General features: G+C 42.0%; 1 protein-coding gene across 1 annotated transcript; it reads left to right on the forward strand.

The window, feature by feature from the left end:
- Positions 1 to 1,899: 1,899 nt before the first annotated feature.
- On the forward strand, positions 1,900 to 22,129 carry LOC109982075 (uncharacterized). The gene is made up of 14 exons (XM_065963854.1): positions 1,900 to 2,043; positions 12,823 to 13,031; positions 13,239 to 13,324; positions 13,421 to 13,560; positions 13,640 to 13,823; positions 14,960 to 15,074; positions 15,193 to 16,431; positions 17,393 to 17,659; positions 17,778 to 18,185; positions 18,330 to 18,491; positions 18,590 to 18,763; positions 18,852 to 18,933; positions 19,029 to 19,177; positions 19,973 to 22,129. Exons 1-14 carry the CDS (start codon positions 2,031 to 2,033, stop codon positions 20,237 to 20,239), a joined length of 3,495 nt encoding a protein of 1,164 aa, XP_065819926.1. The 5' UTR covers positions 1,900 to 2,030; the 3' UTR covers positions 20,240 to 22,129.
- The last annotated feature ends 18 nt before the right edge of the window (positions 22,130 to 22,147 follow it).

Genomic DNA, 22,147 nt, shown 5'->3' on the forward strand with positions numbered 1-22,147 from the left:
ATGATTAGACATTTTTATTACTGGCTTCCCTACAAGGTTTAATAAATAATGTAATGTATTTATAATACAGAAAGAATAGATATTGCCAACATATACCTGTTTATACTGTAGATATATGGTTCAACTTATATTTATGATGGAAATGTATTGAATCATCAATCACTGATTTAGTAAAATAATCTGTAACAAAGTATTGTTCAACTCAAACATAATGAATACATAAACACTATAACAAACTTGTTAACGATTTTTTATGGGATAAGAAGAAACCCAGAATTAAAATGTCCAGGATGTGTATGGACAGGGACAATGGAGGTTTTGGTTTGCCAGATGTCAAAGTATATAACCTATCTTTTGAAATAATCAAGTTGGTGAAACACTGGGTCAGAGCAGATATAGACCTAGATTGGATAAACAGAACAGAGCGTAGTCAATCCATACTGCCCCATTATCATTTTATCCCAACAGGTAGAAAATAATTCAAATCCCATAATGTCCTATTCAAGGAGTGTGTGGAGTGCAGTTCATACAACTTTTAAATTATCACAATTCAATCAGTTGTACTCTTCACTCTGGAACAACCCTAAATTACGCATTGGAAAGAAAACAGTATACTGGAAGGAGTGGCAATCCAAGGGAATAAACACAATTTAAAATTTAAAAAATAAATGCGATTTAAATGAAAAGGGGGTATTAATGTCATATCAGGACCTTCAAAAGAAATACAAACTTACAAATAAAGGAAACTTCTGGAGATATTTACAGATGAGGCACTGTCTTGATTGCATATATAAGAATGCAGAGCTGTTACTTAATCACTTGATTCAGTTTTTCAAGTCACCTCAGGTAAATCATAAAGCCTCAGTGTTTTATAAAATGTACAAGAAATCCTCAGGGGATTGCTGCAATAATCTCAAACTGGTATGGCAGAAGGACTTTGCAACTACCATTAAAGATGATGAGTGGTTAGATATTCTTTCAAATGTGAGCAAAAACATCAGAGAGGCCAGGGGGAAACTTATTCATTATAAAATATTACACAGATTTCATTGGACACCAACTAGATTACATAGGATGGGAATTGCTGATAGCAATCAGTGCTGGAAGTGTAAGAGCGACTTGGACACATATTTACATATGATCTGGGAATGTGCTGTGGTGCATCCATTTTGGTGTAGTATTTTGAAGATACTGGGGGATTGGATTGGTGTCACTCTCCCAGTGCACCCAAGGCTTTGCCTCCTTTGTGACAAGTCATTGGTGCACAATGTTACAAATCCCAAATTTAGCATTTTAAAGGTTGGATTTATCACAGCTGCAAGAATTATACTGCGAAATTGGAAGGACCCCAGGCGACCCACTGTGAAGGAATGGACTGACGAAATGGTTAAGATCTCTTCATATGAAAACATGTTGGGAAAAATGAATGTTGGTGGTAAGATGAGATATGGGATCTGTTTTGGCAACATGTTAAAATAAGGTCATAGAATGGATTCATGTTGGTGGTTGTACCTCTCTTATGTCTGTGGCATTATTTTGTTATTTTTGTTATCTCATGTTAGGAGATGACTTGCATGCTCTGCCTAAGTGCTCTGTACCTTTTTATTTTTTTGGTATAAGATGTGCTGCATTGTTTTAAAAACTGTTAAAAGTTAATAAAAACTTAAGCTACAAAAAAAACCCCTCAAACGTAATGATACATTTTCCCCAAAATTGTCCTAAAAAAAAAATTCCTAGTCAACAAATTTGTAATCTCAAGAAAACCTAAGCATGATGTCAGTCTAGTGAAATCAGTTTTAAAGTTGTAATTCCATCTTCTGCCCGCTAGGTGTCGCCCACCAGCGAGTATCAGGCAGTGCGCGCTCCCGTAAAGTACACATGCACATTCTGATGCGCGTCCACGAGAGCTATCCTGACCAACTTCTAAACAGAGCAGTGGTGAAGTTTGAGGAGGAAAAATAAAGACTTTGTGTCCGGTTGAGAGCCTCACTAACCATTAAACGGACACAGCCTACAGTCCGGCTGCCACTATGGATGATTTAGGTGAGTAATAAAGCTTTTAAAAATGCTCTGTTTAAATAGAGGAGTGAGGAGCGGGTAGCAGGGTGGAGGAGTTAATGTACGGCGAGATGTTATGTTTAAAACACCAGTGTGCTCACCTTACACCGACAAAGCTTGATGTTTTCCGTCAGAAATATTTAAGTACAGAACTGCTGAGCTACTATTGGGCACATTTAAGACTTTATCCCTTTTATTTAAAAAAAAGCATCGTAGTAACTTAGCTGCTGGACATCGCTAGCCTTCACCTCCTCCTTTTAAACTTTTCGCTCTTTGCAGTAAAGTTTCTAACTCTGCAATACAATAGTGTTCTCGTTTAGGTTGATTACTTTTAACCAATTAGTATGCCAGAGGGAGGAGACATTTGGCTGACATTTTGACACCGATCTTTTACATTACCTCTTCAACTTTTGGCCCCAGGCTATTCATTCCAGCTTTGAAGTGTTGGAGTCAACAGGCCTCCTCATTTAGACTGCCACAATGTGAGCTCAGACCCGGACTGCCTGCCTTTTCATGTATCCCCAGCCTGATGGAGCACACTTCCCTGATAGTAATACTTATTTACGGAGCATAAAACCCACATTGTACTATCCTTTCCTGGTGGAAAAGCCTTGATACAGGAGGTTCAGATTGGAGAGGACATTAAGTTGTGATTGGACATTCGCAATACATTTAAAGGAAGAAACCCACCCTGAAGAAAATCAACATTTCCTCTTTCCAAGGCAGAGGTTGTGACAGCACTTCTTGGTTGTAGGCAGACCTGTCTATGACCTTGTGTTGTTATCCTGTTGATTGTTCCTGCTACAGGAAAGGTTTTGTGTCACACATTGTTGTATCTGTGTCAAAAAAAAAACCCCGTTCTGTCTCTGCACAGACCAGATTAAAACCCCTCACACTGCACTATTGAGTGGGTCATTAATTCAGTCATGTAGTGAAAAAGCATTACCTCACTTTTATCAACAAGCTAATTAAAATGACAAAAATTCACTGACTGACTGAAAACAATAGTCTGTGTTTAAATAGAAAAATACCTTTTGTCTGGTTTTAAAAATCAGATTAGAGTTAATTTTATCTGATTTTGATGCTCACACAGATTATTTTGCATTTTGAATATAACTCACTACTAGTATGCAATATGTCATGATTAGAATAAGCAGCAATGGTATGCTTTGTAGCAACTGATATGTGTTTATTTTGGTCAGTTTTTCTGAAATACTAATTGTTTGATAAATATTTCTTAACCAATTTTCAAGTAATCATTTAAGCACCATTATTTGATCACTTACTTAGATCAGTACTTGCATCGATTCCAATCATGAACATGTGCTGTTAATGTAAAGCTCCTCCGTGCAGTCCATCAGCTCCATCTATTTTTTGTGCCTCACTGCCCAGTCACCTCTTCACTTCATTGGCCTCTGACCTTTGGCACTGAACCTCTGAACTTCTAATTTTGTTGTTATAGTTTGAACCAGCTGGTCACCTCACTATATTTGCTTTGCTAATTCAGAATAAATCTCATCTAAAGCCTGTGTCATGTATCTGTAGTGATGCTCTGCACTGATGTCCAGAAGCAGTAACATGGACTTGTTGTGGATTGTTTAAGTGGAAAGATGATGGGCTGCATTTTGAGTCTTGGCTTGCTGAGAGAATACCTCTAGGGCATGTTAGATGCTGGAGCAGCCATGGGCCACTGAAAGGGCTGATTGTTGGTTGAGAGGGAGCCTGTGGTCGAAGTGAAGCATCGCGAACAGTGAGCTGAAGGAGGGGGCGAGGCTGCTGAGGAATGTCGAACATCACTCCGTGTCGGGGTCCAAGGCCAAATACTCTCTGGGTCATGACTCACCTCCTACCACCGCTCTCAGCTTCATGCAGGCTGTTGCTTTCAGTCGGTTTTCATCAAATATAGGCCCTCCTGAATATGATAGAGATGAATGTAGACATCTTTGACTTTTGCGGGCTGGTCGTCTGAGATGGTAGAGCCCTGAAGATCACCAGCTGCCAACTGCTCGAGTGTTAATGTAAACTTTCTATACACATCATGTGGCAGACCTCTCCAAATATGCTCCCTAAATATGAAACCACATATTTGTACTTTGTCCACGAAACAATAAACAAACTAAACTTTAGAACTGAGGTATACTGTATTTTCAGTAAACCGCCATCAACCAAACCCCCCCACAGGCTCATGGTTCATTGATGACTGACGGGTTAACATGGAGCTGTTTGGAAACCCGATCAGACTCCACTCTTTCCGTCGTCCCGTGTATATTGATCTGCCTACACGTCTGAACGCTCGAGGAAGGGGATTCCCTCAGCGTAGACTGAGCACCATTCAGGTCTTTTCCTGTGACTCAGAGTTTTCCACAGATTTACTCAGATCAGTATTTAACAGTCCAGGTGGCAGCCTGACTGAGCCTTGCTGTTGTTGCACTTTTACCTGCCATGTGGCACACTGTCCTTTGGACCGTTGTGGTCCTGTGTTTCATGGCTGTGGGGTCAGACGCTCTTCTCTCCGTGAATTCCTCAGGATTGTGTGAGATTCAGACGGACTGATCTCACTGGGCTGTCTAAGTTTGCTCCTCGTCTGCAGGTTAACACTGGGGGGAAAAGGATCTTTACAGACCTGAACTATGTTGAAGATTTGTGACTTAAGTGAACATAAAGCTATACAAATATTATTTATAATCAATAAAACTGAACGCTGTCAATTTTTGTGAGGTCAAATTTACAGACTACTGACATTACATGTTATGACAACTTAAGTTATTGTAAAAAAAAAAAAAAGCAAAGCGCAGATACTTTTAATGGCTTTAATGCAAACATTCCCCCAAAACAGTGAGTCACTCAGCTCTATTATGCAGACCTCTATGACCCACATGTATACGTGGGGGGAAACAACTGGGAGAGCTGCGCCTGCTAAACAGACCTTTCACTGTAATAGTATATCAGGTGATCACCTTGCAGATGAAGGTCTTATTCACCAGGCGGGGGTAAGAGTTGGCTGTCGTAGAAGCAGCATGCTCTTAAATGTTTACAGCGTTTGCACAGCATACCAAAAGATCTTAGAAGGTCTTTAGTGGTTTCTGTGTCCCTGTGTGTCGGCAGCACGGAGTTAGTGTTACCAGACTAGCTATCATCACCCCGTGAGTGCTGCAGGGTTAGTGCATACCGGGCCTAACCAGCGGGCTCGCCTGCTCGGCCAGAGGGACGCTCCTGACTGTAAATCAGTCTCGTTCTCGAGCTCCACACCCATCCTGCTCTGGGTCTGGGGAAGAGAAAGCTGCATGGCTGACCTCATCGCTTAGGCAACAGACCCTGCCCCACATCCTGAGGAAACAGAGGAGAAAAACAATGAGTGGAGTCAGAGCTGGAGGTCAGCTGTGGGCCTTCAGTCTGTGACCCTGCTGCTAAACACACTGTTTAACTGTTTAATGCTGTTGCATCACATTGCTGCTTCACTAGCTGCATCTTTCAGTCTCTTCCTCTCCTGCATGCTGTTCCTTTGCCTTTATAACTCGGCTCAGAAAACAGTGCTGATTGACTATCTGACATCTCTTTGGCTAATGAAGTAGGAATTGGATTCCTCCAACATGACTGAGGCTGGGAACCTCAGACAGAGAAGCTTCATGTCTGAAAGAAGCTCAGGAAATCCCATCCCATCACTTTTAATGTCTAATGTTTAATTTCCACTACACTTTGTCTCCCTTTAGTTGGAGGCCTGGCTATCAAAGCTTAATGTGTTTAGAAATGACTGTAATATGTCTGTAACACTGGATATAGAAAACAGTTTCTTCAAAAGGATCAAACGCTGACATCAAATTGTTACTTAGATTAATTTAGATTTGGGGTGATTGCTGTGCAACTCACAGACATTGATCAAGATAAAATGTCAAATGTCCCATAACAATAACAATCTGTGTCGATACAGTGTTTTATAGGGCTGTGCTCAAAAAATCAATATAACCGTCATGTGCTCCTTGTAAATACATGTATCGCTGCAGATATTACTGAATCGATATGGCTGCAAAGCTGTGATGACAGTTTTGAAAGACAACGACCTATGTTGCAGTTCACGATAACACCATAACCAAAGCTCTGGGATTAAAATATTTTAATGTATTTCTAGGATCTCTGAGGTTCTGAATTTAAGTGGTTTAAATTGTAGGACCCTTAATACGCCTCTGCTGTTATTCTCAACAATAAAGAACAGCTGATGTAGGACATGGTCATTATCCAAAATGAATGTATATCACGATCTGTTTCGTATCGTGGCCTTTGTGTCAGGATATGTATCGTGGCATTGTGGGAAATACCCAGCCCTAGTGTTTTATGAGTATTTTCTTATACACCTAATGTTAAGCCACAGGGTTATGACAAACGTCTTCCACTTTCTGATCCCTGGTAAACTTTCTTCTTCTCCACATAAGCGGTTAAAGTCATGTTTGGGTCTCGGTGTTGTCAGTCGGTGTTTTAGCACAACAAAGCCTTTCTGTGAGGGTCTTCCTCTTCCTTCCCAGTTACACTCTCTCATGGCACAAAAGCCGACGGTCGTTCCTCACACATGCATGGCTTTGAATGTGTCCTCAGTGACTGAGTGTTACATCAGTCTTTTTAGACTTTCCCCCGTCATCTGATTTACTGCTCTGTGGGGAAGCGCTTTTATTTTGGTGCAGCGTTCTCTCGAGGGGCGGGCCATCTTTCTGATATGGGGCTGCTGGGTTTGGTATTAATAGGGATGTTTATTTTGAAGTTTTAAATCACTTTCAGATGCCTCTGTGTTTCTGACAGTTTGCTCCTACAACCATCCATCCTTTGTGTGAACAGAGGTCACGTGTAAGCGTTAGGATCATTCTTTGTAGTGTTGGTTCTCTAATCTCTTGGCAGTTGGTCCATTTTCTTTCATTCAATCTTTTACTCTCTCTCTGTCTGTCTTTCTCTGTCCCTCAGCTTTCACTGCATGTCTCACTGGTATCTCCCCACCTCCCCTTCCCCCTCTCCCTGGCCCCTGCCTGCCTTGTTTGATATAAATATCATGTCGGGGTTGGCCTGATGGGGTTGGGTTTCGGTGTGGGGCTGAGGCCAGTTTCTGCTCTTTGCTCCGTGGCTATAAACAGGTGAGCTGTGGACCCTGGCGGCCCGTCACCAATGCCCACATGTTAATAGAGAAGCTTACCCCCCCTCCCACCCGATCCCCTGTGTCCCCCTCACTCCCTGCCTGCTTTCACTGTACTCCTGGCTCTGCGGGAAATGGGCAGTAAAAACATTGACATCTCCCTTATCCTGGAATTCAAAGCATGCTGTAGTTAGTGGAATAGGTCCTGTAATTGTCAACACATTATTCTCATTTTCTCCACTGACAGATGGTGTTTTGTATTCAAACACATTCCTCACAAGCTCTCTACCTACAATCATATAATGTGGCATTAAAGGAATGTGTTTACTGCATATTACAAAGCATCTTTTTGATTCGTTTAAGGACAGGGTGGATTGTGCCTTTTAATAAGCCACCTTCCCCGTGTCCCTGTGTGATTGCTTTTTTTCTGCAAAGTGGACACAGGAATGTGAGGAATTCCTCATGCACCTTCACTCCCATCTGATAAACACTGCAGGACTGTGGCAGAGCCTTTGGGTGGGTGGGTGGGTGGGTGGGTGTACAGAGGCAAGACGGTGCATGCACCCACTGCCACAAGAATGTGAACAGTATCCACATAAGTTGAGAGTTGTTTGTGGAGTGTAATGAATTAGTAACCACAGCAAGACCGCAGATGCTTCCCCCTGACAGCCGCTGTGAAAGTGAATCTGTGTTTTGTTTGACTGAGGTTTGATGAATTCATGTTGAATTATTAGTCCCAGTCATATCCTCTCTGATGACAGCTTTATTCCTCCAGACCGCGCACAATGGCCCTTTGAGTCAGGATGAAGTTAGAGCAGAATTGGACTTTGTCCATGGTGGCTCCGACCCCCTGTCTGGAATGGAAAAGATTAGCCTGTTAGTTGGCCTTCAGTGCATGTTTGCACTCGTAATGCTCCTAACTCTTAGCGGACCAAAGTGAGAGTAAAGAAGGCTCGTTATTTATTGTCAGACCAGACTCAATACTGCCCTCCTGTGTTACATGAAGGAAGATACTTTCTGTAGCATCTGTAATCTTTTTATTCTTTTATGACCTGCTGCTGTATCGAAGAGATGCTCTGTATCTGAGGTGAGCAAACTCAGTGCCCTCTTAAGACACACTCTTCAAAAGTCAATCATTTTAACATCTCTCTCTCTCTCTCGTCTATTTTATTTCACCTGTTTTTATGAGCTATCATGTTGTATGTTTTTATTCATGTTTCTGGCATTTTAGAGTTTAGTTAAAAGTTACAAAATAATGTAAGGTGAGACTTTTGGGTTTGGGATTTAGTTACTGAAACACATTTTTCTTGCGTCTAGTGTGACAACACTTGAGTCAGTTCAAATCCAGCAGCATCATATTTCAATATTTGGCACTTTTATTATTTGTAGATTTGTATAAAGCTTTGTTGTAGGGCCGCACAATTAATCACAATTGTATTATTAGCACAATATGAACATTCACTATGAACAAATCACACAAGTGAGGATTATCACAATAAATAAGAACTTCAAACAAAGCTTTTTCACTCAGCATGTGTACACTGTACGAATGGATGAGTATTGTGTGATGCTGTCTTACCATTTGGATGCAGTCACATGAAGCTAAAGCTATCCGCTGCCTTCAGATAACTTTGGGCCAATTTCGTGGTGAAGAAAAGCTTTTGAAACATGTTGCAGCTTTAGCTGAAGCTTCTACAGATTTGATAAAATATTGGTTATTTATTGCACTTCATATTCTTATCACACAATTAAACAATATCATGCAGCCCTAAGTTTAAATAATGGACCTAGTAAAATAATTAATTTATGATTGTATGATTCAAGTGTTAATTGTTTTAGCTATGAGAACTCATTGCATTTCATTTGGAATGACTTCCTGTATTTTTTAGTTTCCAGATATATCACAGAAAGAAAGAGGTCTCAATGCCATTTTTTTTCCAATATCCTTCAGCTCTCATTTGTACTGACTTAATAATGAATAATAAAAACAATACTCATTTTATCTAAATGACATCAGATGACTTTATGTTCTCTTTCTGCCGGGGTGTCCACCCAGTTTTCCATGTCAGAATAATAAAATGATACAAATCACTATGTGTCACCTAGTAAATAAAACACAAATAAAAACAAGTAGATGCTACGTTTTCAGCCCAATCAATTGATTTACCGTCCTGTTTCTTTTATCAATACCTAATTCTTGAGAAAACAGAGATTGAAACATTTTCTATGAACAAAAAAAAAAGAAAGAAAGAAAATAGGCATAATTCATTTGGCACTAAAGTTCTATTGAAAGATGAAATCAGTGTGTAAAAATGTCCACTGTATATCGCTGGCCTCAGCCTGAGTCACAGATGTGTGGTATCAGCATGTGGGAGGGGTGTGAAGAGTGCCGAGACATCATTAGAGAGGGGGTCTTACAGACTTGGCTCCTGCGTCTGAATGTGTTGGGGGACCTCAGGCAGTACGGCTGTCCTCTCTATCAAAGCCACAAAAAACTTTCTAGGAATAAATTACCATAATTAGAAAGTGTTTGGACATGAATCCTTTTTATTGGACATCTTTTAAGGTCAGCCGCCACGGATAGTGAATATAGACCCGACACTGTATTTAATGTGACTCACCTTGATCCTGAAAACCAGTTGTGGTATTTTTCTATGTTGAGGCTTTGTTTTATGAGGAACAAAGTCAACTTCAGTCAGACCTTGTTTAGCATGTCAGCACCAGGTGCAGATTATTTTGAGCTTGTCATGATATTTCAGCACATTTGCGCAGACATGGGCCACTGGCTGAGCTCCCCGCTTTAAATAGGCTCGTGCTCCCATGTGGTTTATGTCAAACTTCAGGACTTCAACACATAGCTTCTGGGCTGGATCGCCCTTTGGGATGAAGAGTCTGATGAAGAGTAGTAGCAGGATATAGCCGAGTGAAAGTTAAGAGATTGTAAGAGGCTTCAGTTTATCATACTTGTTAACCTCCTCGTCCTAAGTATTGAGTTAAACATAAAAACATACATGTTTACAAGTTTAAGCTGCAAGTCAACAGAAGTCACAATCGTATAACCAGAAGCTCTACTTCTTAGTGCAGATTAAAGGTTAATCATGACATTTTTTTATAAAGATAAAGAGCCATTGAAAGGATACGTCACACAATTATTGCCCTCAGACCCCTCCCCTCAGCAGTTCAGCAGTATGTTATCACTCCTTTTGGCTCACACTATCTTTGTCTGAACTGCTGTCTGCTTCACACACATTTACAAACACACACAGACTCACATATAAAACATATTTGTGACGGAGGAATTTACCAGTATATCAGGTGGAAACAATAACGTGAGTAGAGATACTGGCTTTTTTAAAAACTTTTATACGAGTTAGTTGTTTTGATAACTGGGACCTGCCTTTTTATTTCATGTTTTGGATGTTGATGTGAATGCTCTGATGTTTGATATGTGTGTAGATGTTGGTACAGATAGGTAAGGGAGAAGCTTCCTTTGTTCCAAGCCTGAGGGAGACAATTATTCCCCAAATATGTTTATTTGTGTTTTATGGTTACTTCAGTGTGAAAGGATTCTCAGGGTTCAGGGTGTCTTTCTGACTATTTGTGGTTAGACTCGATCAAACTCCACATCCTTAAAAACTTTACCATTGCTGAGGATTCATAGCGAAAGTAACACACTTATGTGTTTATAGAATGGAGTTTTTGGAGAAGTTAGGTGATAAATACGAGAGAAAAAAGTCTAGTGTGTGAACAAATACTTATCATCACTCAACTGATGTCAAACTCTTTTTCTTTTTCAAGACGTCAAGAGTTCTAGTTATATTACAATAAATATAAGAATATATCACTACCTATATAAACAGAACAGGTTTAATATGTAGAGCAGCACTTCTTACATGAATTGATTATCCTTCAGAAGGTACCAGTCAGACAGTTTTTGCTGCTACTTCTTTGGTCGTATCACTTGTAAAAGCGATTCCTTGAAACAGGCTGTAACCGTTCTAGCCCCCTGTAGCGTAACAGTACGCAGCCGGTAACTGTGGTCTATTCTGGACGGGCTGTGGATGGATGGACGATGTGATGTAAGAGTCTATTTTGTTCCTGCGTTCCAGCGAACACTCAGCAGGGAAACACTGTACCCTCTCTCAACCCTGGACAGGATTCAGAAACACTTTGTCCGTCTGCGTCTTTGTCCCTATCGGTTTGTCTTGTGAAGCTCACGCTCGTTCCCATAAAACAGAGACTAGTCAAACATTATTACACAGAGGTATAAGACACTGAAATGATGGATTGAGCTCACAGACAGGTATCTCTTATTGTCAGCAGGGTTGTATTTATAGTGTCCACTGATGGACAAAGTATGTGGAGGATTTCAGAGAGATGTTTCATGAAGGCCTGATGGGTTATGGTATGAAGATGGGCTCAGTGACATGCTGTGTTGAACATGTGGTCTTACTGTTGGATGATCTGTACTGAGGAGAAAGCTTTTTTTGGTGACAGGCTAGAATGAGAGACTGACTCGCTGCCATTGTCTGTTTACAGCCTGACACCACAGTCAGGAGTCGCCTCAGAGCACCCAGTAACCCCAGCAAAGAATTCATTGGGCTCCAGTCCAACCATGTTTTCAGGTTGAATAACTTGCAAAAGAAGCCCAGGAGTTAGTCTCTGATGGGTGTATTTGCTCAGATAACACAAGGAATCCCTGTGTCAGGTTTTGGAGAGAAGAAAGAAGAGATGTTTGGATACCCTTGAACGACAATAAAGAGTAGGGATGCACTGATTGTGAATATCACAGCTGACACCGATATGATGCTTGACATAAACATGTAGCTGCTTTCTGAGATTTAATGTATTCAAATTGTTGCTAGTAGTCTCTTCTCTTGAGATATCGCTTGTCATACAAACTGCATGACAGAGATCTTTGTCAGAGATGATGTAAGACTCCCCAATGCTGACATTTGACCATGAAAACAAATCAATGGTGACTTATCATTAATTAAAACCTCGTCCCTGAAACAGCCGTTAGGTATACTAGCCTATCAGCGTTGAATTGATGGGATACAACAGATACACATTGGTGGATGTCACATTATTTTGGCAAAAGAGCCAGTGTCCATCAACAGGACTGATATCTGCTGATACAGTTGTTCAACCGATGTTTGATATTCCCCAAACAAAGAAACTAACATCGCAAAAATCCTGCTTTTCAAGATAAAACTACTTCCTTTTGGATTTACGCCAATTTTAACAACCTTAATGTAAGAGTTTGAAATTAAGCAATCTTGAAATGTGTAATGGAAAAACACTGATTGCTCTCATTGTGGTAACTTTGCTTAACCATACAGTCTATGCCAGTTGCACGCTGTTTTACTTTTTTCACCTGATCATTTAGCTGCAAGAAGTTCTTTTTTTGTAGCTCTAAAACAGAAGTTGCTTATGACAGCCATGATATTTTATTCTGCTGTGCGAATGTTTTGATAATGAGAAACAAGTCCAGTTTCAAAGTGTTTTTGAATAAGGTATTGATTTATAGCATTAAAAGAGTCACTCCCAATGATCTCAGCATTGTAAAACCTATTATCAAAGGATTTAAAAAAAAAGCTCTTATTTGTCCAGTACCAAAATAACATGTAGTGAAACTTTGAATCTTTCAGACGCACTGCTGGCGGACCTGGAATCCACTACGTCCCACATCTCAAAGCGGCCTGTGTTTCTGTCTGACGAGACCCCTTACTCCATCCCCACCGGAGGACACTCCTACCAGGATGTGTCAGTCCCTCCTCCGGTCCCTCCTCCACCCTCAGCCGAGGCTCTGAACGGATCCCTGATAGATCAGCCCGACTCCATCCACTCCTCTCAGCAGGTAAGTTCAAGAAGAAGAAAATGACACGGCAAGAAAGAGGTTTAAGAGATCCATGAAAACATAGCAGCATCAAATGTTTGACAAAGTATTATATGTATATTCTATGATAATATCCAGGGATGTCAAGTCTTACACCATTACATTAGGTCATAATGGATTTTAAAATGACATTTTTCTCAGTATGTCTGACTATTGTCCCCTCTGCAGTCTTTAGGTTCAGCCCACAAGAGCTCGTGGTCGAGGGACAGCAGCAGCTCGCCGTTGTCTCACATTGAAGAGGACCACGTCTACAGGTATCCTGTAAAACACTAATATATTGTGTGTAAGAAGTTATTCATTTTTGTTAAACCTCAGTAAAAAAGCATCATCTATTCCTGTCTCCTCTTCAGTTTTCCAAACAAACAGAAATCATCCGACTCGTCGACAGCAGCCATGACTTCTGCTCTGGGGAGTAACCTGTCAGAGCTCGACAGGCTGCTTCTGGAGCTCAACGCCGTGCAGCAGAGCTCGCCTTCATTCCCCACCACAGGTACAAAAAGAAAAGCTTAAGGTTTACTGGATTGTATTTGTGGTGACCAGGATTAGATTTTAAAGTTCTGTGTCCACAGAGGAGGCAGCTCCACCCTTACCCTCCTGCAGCATCACTCACTACGAGAACGGCAGCGCCCCCGACATCATGGTGAGCCCTCCCGCTCAGGAGACACCCAACAGAAACGGAACCAGGATTGAAGACACCCGACCCACCGTGGAGAGTCTGCTGGACGAGCTGGAGGGCTCAGTGCCTTCACCCAGGTACACACAATCTGTCCACTGCATCGTTTCTCTCACTTTGACTGACTGTATATCCTCAGTGTAGACTTCCATGAATGTTCCCTGAAGCTGAGGAACAAAAGGTCTTGCATCGAAAAAACGTTCTTCTGCTGCGGGAGGTCTGACCAAATGAGAAAGTAGAAATGTTTAAGAATGTGCCTAATGTCTAATCCTGAAGCCTGGGATTAAAGCCAATAGAAGGCTGGTAGACAGGATATTTGTTTAAATATGGAGATAATTGCTGCACTTTTATACGTTGTTTCCTCATTGACTTCAATAGTTTTAAGTTTCAAGTTTGTAAACAAACTGAAAGAATGAAAGAAACTTTATGTTGTCGACATTCCTACATTTACACCTCAGGCCAGTTGATGCATAAACTAATGATTGAATAGCTTTTTTTTCTGCTTAGTGTCAAAATGCATTTGTTATAGGAGCTGTGAGGTAATACAACACCTGTTGGAGATTTTTATTTTAAGTTATTTACCTTGTGGTAAAGGTCACCAGGTCAGGTTATTTTGGGATGCGTTTTTCAGATCCGTGATCCAATAAAAAATGTTATACACAGACACCTTGCACACTGAGTTTGCTGCGTTGAATTTTCCATTAATTGTGAAAATTCACAATATGAGACAAAATGTCTCGTACTCATCATGCAGAGTGATCAAGCAGGGAAGATGATTTTGTGGTTCTTTCACTCAATTTAAAGAAACTGTCTGTCCACTGCTGAAAACAAGACAAGAGTGAGGAGACGTTCACCCGTCTATAAAGGAGAGTTTTCTCTGTTGATAAGGAAATTATCCAGATCACTCCCAGGTGTATTTGAGGATTTCAGTGGTGCAGTTTGATACACTGCACCAATCACTGGATGTTTAAAGAACACCTCCAATTTCGGCCAAGCAATTGATCCTGAAAAGCAGCTGGCACATACAATCATGTGCAAACATGATTGACCCAACATGAGGTCGTATTTATTTTCTAACGTGCTTCAGTTTTGGATGAAAAAAAATGGACTTGTTATGTAATGGCCTTAACTTAGAAAATGTATAATTATATCTGCTTTAAGTGATGTTTCCCTTGTTTTCAATAATAATAATAAATAGTATTATTGTTTTTTCCAGCCCCTCCTCTCGTCACAGTGATTTGGACACGCCCTCTCAGCAGCAGGCCAGGATGTCAGCTTCCTGTGCCACGAGAGAGCTGGACGAGCTGATGGCCTCTTTGTCTGACTTTAAGGTACCAAGCAGCAGAGAGGCTTCACTTTGTCAAACAAACATGATCCTCACTCTGACTTTTTCCTGATAACTTCTCTGTCCTTTCCCTTTTATCTTGCTTATGCTTCTCTGTCCTCCAGCCCACCTCTTTGGGCTCTCTGCTGGACCCTACAGGACCCAGCTCTCCTCACCTTCCAGCGGCCTCTCCTTCCCTTCCTCTGTCCCACCCATCTGCCTGTGCCTCTCCTCTCTTCTCTCTGCCCGCTGGTTTCGAGCTGCACATAGATGAGGACGGAGGAGACGGTACATTGATGCCTCACTCAAACCGTCTCCCTCCCCACAGTCCTGTGTCCTCACTGTCTGCAGCCAGTGAGCCAGACCTGGACTCTGTTATAGATGTCTCTGCCACCATGCTCTCCTCTCAGACCAAGTCTCTGCTTGTCCTCTGTCAGTCCACTTCCTGTAACTCTAACCTGATGAGAAATAGTCCGAGTCCTTCAAACGCCACCACCACCCCCTCTCTGACCTCGGTTAACACCGTCCTGGACCACAAGTCCTCCAAGTCCCCTAGTCCATCTGTAGAACGTGTCTCGCCCTCAAATACTTGCAGTAAATGGTCCTGTGCTTCTGAAATCAGGGGGTCTCCTTCTTTTCAAGATCTTGATTTGAATTACTCCACCCCGACTCCTGTGAAAAACCTTACCCCTCCTCTCTCTGCTCCAAAGACACCCTCACCCTTCCCTATGCCTCTCTCTCTCTCTCCCCCTTCTTTTTCCCCAAAAACATCTTCACCATCCTCAGTCTCTCCAGTCATGGTCCCCTCTCGTCTGGCCTCCACCAGCCCCAGCAGACAGCTGATAGAGTCCACTCCCACAGTCCCACTCTTTGTACAGCGCCCCCCCCCTGCAGCAGAGCCCTCCCTGGACGAGGCTCTTGACAAGCTGCTGGCCATGAGTTTTGTACAGAATCACGTGGAGGAGCAACAGATGAAGATGGAGGCTCCGTGTCTGAGCAGCTGCATGCAGGATGTGCAGGAGGAGCTCATCCTGCCCATGGACAGAAACAGCGTGCAGCCCGACACCTTCACTAGCGCCACCAACACCATCACAGACGGCTCTGTGGACGGAGGCACCGACGGGAATGGGGATCTAGACTGGGCGGATGAGGAGCTGTCCATGTCCTTCCATGACGGATTTGATGGCACCATGACGCCATACACGGAGAGGCCTTACACAGATGGCAGCATGACCCCGCTGACAGAGGCCAGCTGGATGGATGAGTCCATGACCCCATCCTCTTGCCCCGGGACCCCTGACGTGGCCCTGGACCTGCCCATGCTGCAGACTCCCAATATAGACCGAGTGTCTGCATCCGGACACGTATGCATCGCCACTCCTGCCTGACATGAGATGAGCTTGTTTTTGCTCACGTTGTGCTTCATTATTTTTTTATTTGCACGTGCTAATGACACTGATGCTTCGACACTCACTAGCTTCTGCTATAAAGAATTTGTCTTTTTTTATAACTGAAAACGTTTGCCAGCACAATATTGTTCTTAGATAGAAAAGGGAGTCCTTTGTATTATAAAATTATTAATATATAATAAATCCTTAAACTTGTGAAGTAGATCTGAAACAATTAATCAATCAATTGGCCACCTTTTTTTCTTTTTGTCAAATTGTAGCATTTTAACTTTTTAGAGTTAGACAAATGACTGTAGCTCTTCTATTGAGCCATAGAGTCCTTATTACACTGTGCAGCCCTGATATCCATGTAACTGGGCAGGAACTTTAATTAAAAAAATATATATCTGTGGTTCAGCTTTGCATTAGTAAAGATAATAATAATAAGTTGGTTATCTATAGCGCTTTTCGAGAAACTCAAAAGCGCTATGACAGGGGGAAAAAAACTACAGAAAAACAAAACAAAATGATGAAATAAATCCTGTCTGGGAATAACCTTTTGTCAAACAGAAGTTTGTTGTGTAAAGGCTTATCAAGAAAGGAAGTGGTACTTTCTAATAAAGGACTTCCTCACTTCGTACTCACGGATTGGTTGTGGGGATATTTAGCAAACTGTTGCACCATTATTATGAGAAGAACCAAATGCAGCCTGCATTGTGAAATTGATTTCAGAGAGTTCTGTGGGGGAGCAAAAGATGTGTCTGAGTTTTAAAGGCATCTAACCAAAGCATGTGTGTGACTCTGAGCCCACTGACCACTGCACCCTGGCCTGTTGGAGATTTAAAGACCTTTTATTATGATAACTCATCTGCTCCCCTGCTTTAGCTTTGTTTTGTGTCAGTGGACATATATCAAGGTGCTCACCCTTCCCTCTTAGATAAAATCAGTGATTAGGCGCACAAAGGAGACTCCCAACGTGCACCCCATGTTCAGAGACGGTCACCTGCGCAGGAAGATGGGACCGGTCATCGTAAACAAGAACACTTCTCAGGACCGCCTCATAGAGGAGCTTCAGGGCAAGTTTGGGATCGGCCGGTCGGAGCGGCGGCGTAAACAGTCTGATGACTGGCTGACGGAGGGCGTCGTTGTCACATCCAAACCCCAGCGTTTCCGTCCTGAAGGGGTCAACAGTGAGGTCGAGAAGGTTGGATGCTGTGTGCCCAACAGTTTCCCTAATATATATCAATTTCACCTTCAGTTTTCTACACCTTTTCCTCTCTTGTTTCCTTTTTTCTCTTGTTCTTGTCTCTCTTTTCCTTCAGATCATTATTCCCCCTGACTCCCCTGTCCCTGTGAGAAAGGTGCTCCCACCTCCCTCTCCCCCTGCCCCTCGTCGCCCTCCTATTGTAGAAGAACCAAAGCGACCCGTCCCTGTACGGCAAGCCCCTGTCCCTACACCCCCACCACTTCCTCCTCCACCTCCCTCTGCACCTCCACAACCGCAGCGCATCCCGGAACCAGTCCCTGCTGCCCCTCGGCATATTGTCAAATCCTCACCTTCACCTTCCCCAGTTCAGGAACCTCCTGCTCCCAAACCAGAGCCCCCTCCCCCTGTTTTTAAAACCCCCATCCAGCCTCCACCAGCAGAGCCAGAGACACAAGTTCCACCTAAAGTCCTGGTGTCTGTAGGCTGCCAAACAGAGTATGACCCAATCTTCCCTCCAATGCAGGCATGAAACACGTCTCTTCCCTTCTGTTTGTCACACTTCTGACACATAACTTTTTTTTATACTTAAAAGTAAACCCATATTCGATTTTTCAAACTGGGTTAAATTTGTTTATTTATGACTGTTTTTTAAATGTAAAAATTTCAGATTATGGCCCAAGGAAAGGGTGGGGTTCCTGGTGGTCCTCCGACTCAGGTCAACAAGCTGGACAACATGCTCGGCAGCCTGCAGTCGGACCTCAACAAGCTGGGTGTGCAGACGGTCGCCAAAGGAGTGTGTGGTGCCTGCTGTAAGCCCATTGTAGGACAGGTGAGCTGCTGTAGTTTAGATTATATCATCTATGCTTATTATCAAATGATTATTTGTGCTGTACACATGCTGCATTCCTCTTTTCTGTCTGTGTATAGGTGGTGACTGCCATGGGCCGCACATGGCACCCCGAACACTTTGTGTGCACGCACTGTCAGGAGGAGATCGGCTCCAGAAACTTCTTTGAGCGTGAAGGTCAGCCATACTGTGAGAAAGATTACCACAACCTCTTCTCCCCGAGGTGCTACTACTGCAACGGACCCATCCTGGATGTGAGTCACCACTGTTTACATGCATGTGTTGATCTGTTTGTTAGTTACAGTCAGTCTATAATAAACGTTGTCCACTGTGTGTGCTTAGAAAGTCGTGACGGCGCTGGATAGGACCTGGCATCCTGAGCACTTCTTCTGTGCTCAGTGTGGATCCTTCTTTGGCCCTGAAGGTATTAAAATGATCACAAGTACAAATACTCTACTACAAACTAGAGTTTAATGTTTGCATCTTCTATTAAAATCTGCCGCTTTAATTCTCCTGTAGGTTTTCATGAAAAGGATGGAAAGGCTTACTGCAGGAAGGATTACTTTGACATGTTTGCACCAAAATGTGGAGGCTGTGCCAGAGCCATTTTAGAGAACTACATCTCAGCACTGAGCAGCCTCTGGCATCCTGAGTGTTTTGTTTGCAGGGTCAGTATGTTTTAGTTCTGCCATGATTACATGTTTTATTTTGTGTATGAATTAATTCACAAAGAGTGGATTGAGGTGCGTCATGAATCGTGCGTCATCTTATTTAGTCTCAAGTTCCTATTCAAAAGGTTTTATTGCACTAACGATTCTATAGCGTAAAGTTTCTCAGCAGGGCTATTTACTGTTCTGGATCTGGTTCTCTCCTGCTCTCATACTGACGGTGTTCAGTGCCATCCACATGTAGCTGATGAGCTGGGAGAGGAGACAGCGATGTGTTTTACTCTATTTGGAAGCCTTTTTGAGGTGACAGCACCAGAACGACTCCTCAAATCTGGAAAAGGAGTGGCTCTATGATCCCAGCCTCAGACCTTTAACATGATTATATGATCAAACTGTTATTTACAGACCTTATTTAGTTTGGGATTTTTAAGGTCACACAAAGGTGACACCCTTTCTACTGCATTTATTACCATCAAATTTCAGAAATAATTTCACTTTCACTGTGTGAGGCTGTTAGGGCTGTTGATAATGAATTTGACTTTTTCACCATGAGACAACTTTGCATATATAGAAGTGTATATGTACTTGCACCAGACCACTTGAACCATGTTTGCTCTGCAGAGTAGTTTGAGTTTTGCAGTCACTTGTAGAATTAGTTTCTTTATCTCAGATTTGCTGCACAACACTTTCCTTATTTCTCCCCGAGTTCTCCTGGTGCCTAAATGAACATTTTATAAGAAAAAGAGCAGAAGAATAACGTCAACCTCCTCTCCTCATGCATCTCTTCTTTAACAGGAGTGTTTCACACCATTTGTGAACGGAAGTTTCTTTGAGCACGACGGCCAGCCTTACTGTGAGGTGCACTACCACGAACGCCGAGGCTCCCTCTGCTCCGGCTGTCAGAAGCCCATCACGGGACGCTGCATCACAGCCATGTCCAAGAAGTTCCACCCAGAGCACTTTGTGTGTGCCTTCTGCCTGAAACAGCTCAACAAAGGCACCTTTAAAGAACAGAACGACAAACCGTACTGCCACGGCTGCTTCATCAAACTGTTCAGTTAGAGAGTGAGCGCATTTAACACGCAATGTGTGGGGTCTGTGTCTTCAGCATTTAAATACAGATAGTGAGGGGATGGGATTCAAGAAGGTTGTGTCTGTTCTGATGAGGGCATTGGAAGTGTGTATGGATCAGGTATGTGCATGTGGTTAAAGCCAGCGCTCTGTCAGACTAAAACTTACAGACAGGTCTACATCATTGAAGCTCTTACAGGCTTTGAATGGGTCGTGTTTGATGCAGATATTTCTCAGCTTTTAAAGGACAGTTATGATCATGAGCTCAAGAAAATGTACGAAACAGTCACATGGTGACATCAACAAGGTTTTCAGATCAACACTGATGCATCGAAGTCATTTTTTAAAATCCTGTGTTGAATCTTGTCTTTTCTGTAAATCTCTCAACAATGTGCTTTCAAATCTTCAATGTTATTTTTTTCTGGTAAGATGGTGAAATCTTACTGAACACTGTAGATCTCCAGGAAATACTCTGCATGTTTTTCATTGTTGCTCACTGGTTGAGCGTCTCTCATTTTAAACCGTAGGGGGAGTGTGAAGATCAGGAAACTTTAGCAAGGAGCAGGTGACCTGATGCTTTTTTAAACATCATGTTATTACAACAGATGAGTGTTTTTGTTTCATAGCATGAAGTTGGCCATCATAACACTTTAGCATCGACTGGAAATGGCTGTGTAGATTACTTGGTGTGAAATTGATTGTAATGTCTTTAGACATTTACAGCAGCAGTCGTTCAGTCAGTCTGAAAAAAACAGATTTTTTAAGTGTTTGTATCAGATTGTTTTCACGCTGAGTTTCTTTTATAAGTGAATCAACCTAACAGAGTTTATGAAAGGAAAAATCTCACGTACACCTGTTTTGAAGCCAAAGTCAAACCATGCATTGGTAAATCTTTTACTGTGACTGTCAATGAAGTTCACTTTGAAGCGAGCCACCATGAGCTGCAGTGTTCGATCTCAGTAACACACGTTTTAACACATCTCATGTTTTTGCTGCCAAATCATTCCTCATCTTTTCAGAGAAGAAAAGAGAAACAATTTGATGACAGATTTTTCTCTCATACAGTGAAGTGGAACTACATAAAGAAACTGGGAGTAGGTTGTTTATTTTTACACTGTAATCACTGTGTCTGAGAAGTCTTTTGTAAATATCCTATGCAGCTATGTGCGTTTAATAACCACTTATTCAAAGAGGGGGAGGCGGCAGGTTGAAAGGCAGAGAAAAGACACTTTGTTCAGTGTCCTTACTGTATTGAGAAGCTGATGAATGTTTGTTATTTGTGAAATAAGTACATAATGCAAGAAAATACATAGAATTTGCTGTGACATTACAAACACCTCTGTCATGTTACTTTAACTGTGGATTAACACCTTTGTCTTTAATTATCAGCAGGCTGTCCTTGCTCTTGATTCAGCTGGTAACACTGGCAAATTCAGCTAAATACTTGCAACAGGTCAATAGTCCAGTTTTGTTTTCATATTATAATTCTGTGAGTCCACTGAAAAATAAAAGCCTGGAGGTCTGTTAGAAGAAATGGTAGGACTAAGATGACCCTCAGCGTCTGCGTAGTGTCTACTGTATTAGAAACAGGTGGGGTCTGTAAATGGTCAAGGATCACATGCAGCAGAGATGTTGGGCCTTTTGTCGTTTTCAGGGAATTGTAGAGCCTTAAATCTCTTCTCACTCTATTTAAGAGTTACAGTTGTTTATTCAAATCAATCAGTAGAGTGTTATTTAACCAAAGCCATACCTTCTTTTCATTGATTTTGTGTCTGTTCAATTATTTTTTTCTTTTCACTACGAATGTCAATAATTATGAAGTGGGAGTCCTCACCTCTAGTCTGATAATGCCAATAAATACTGTTTTGGTATCCAAATGTTTTCAAGGTGTTTCATTTG

This window comes from Labrus bergylta, chromosome 2 (genome assembly GCF_963930695.1).
Source record: "Labrus bergylta chromosome 2, fLabBer1.1, whole genome shotgun sequence".
NCBI classification, from domain to species: Eukaryota; Metazoa; Chordata; class Actinopteri; order Labriformes; family Labridae; genus Labrus; species Labrus bergylta.

Excerpts from the sequence above, each read along its gene's own strand:
- LOC109982075 (XM_065963854.1), top strand. Across the intron at positions 18,186-18,329 it reads CAATCTTCCCTCCAATGCAG|ATTATGGCCCAAGGAAAGGG; the intron begins GCATGAAACACG and ends TAAAAATTTCAG. Across the intron at positions 18,934-19,028 it reads ATCCTTCTTTGGCCCTGAAG|GTTTTCATGAAAAGGATGGA; the intron begins GTATTAAAATGA and ends ATTCTCCTGTAG.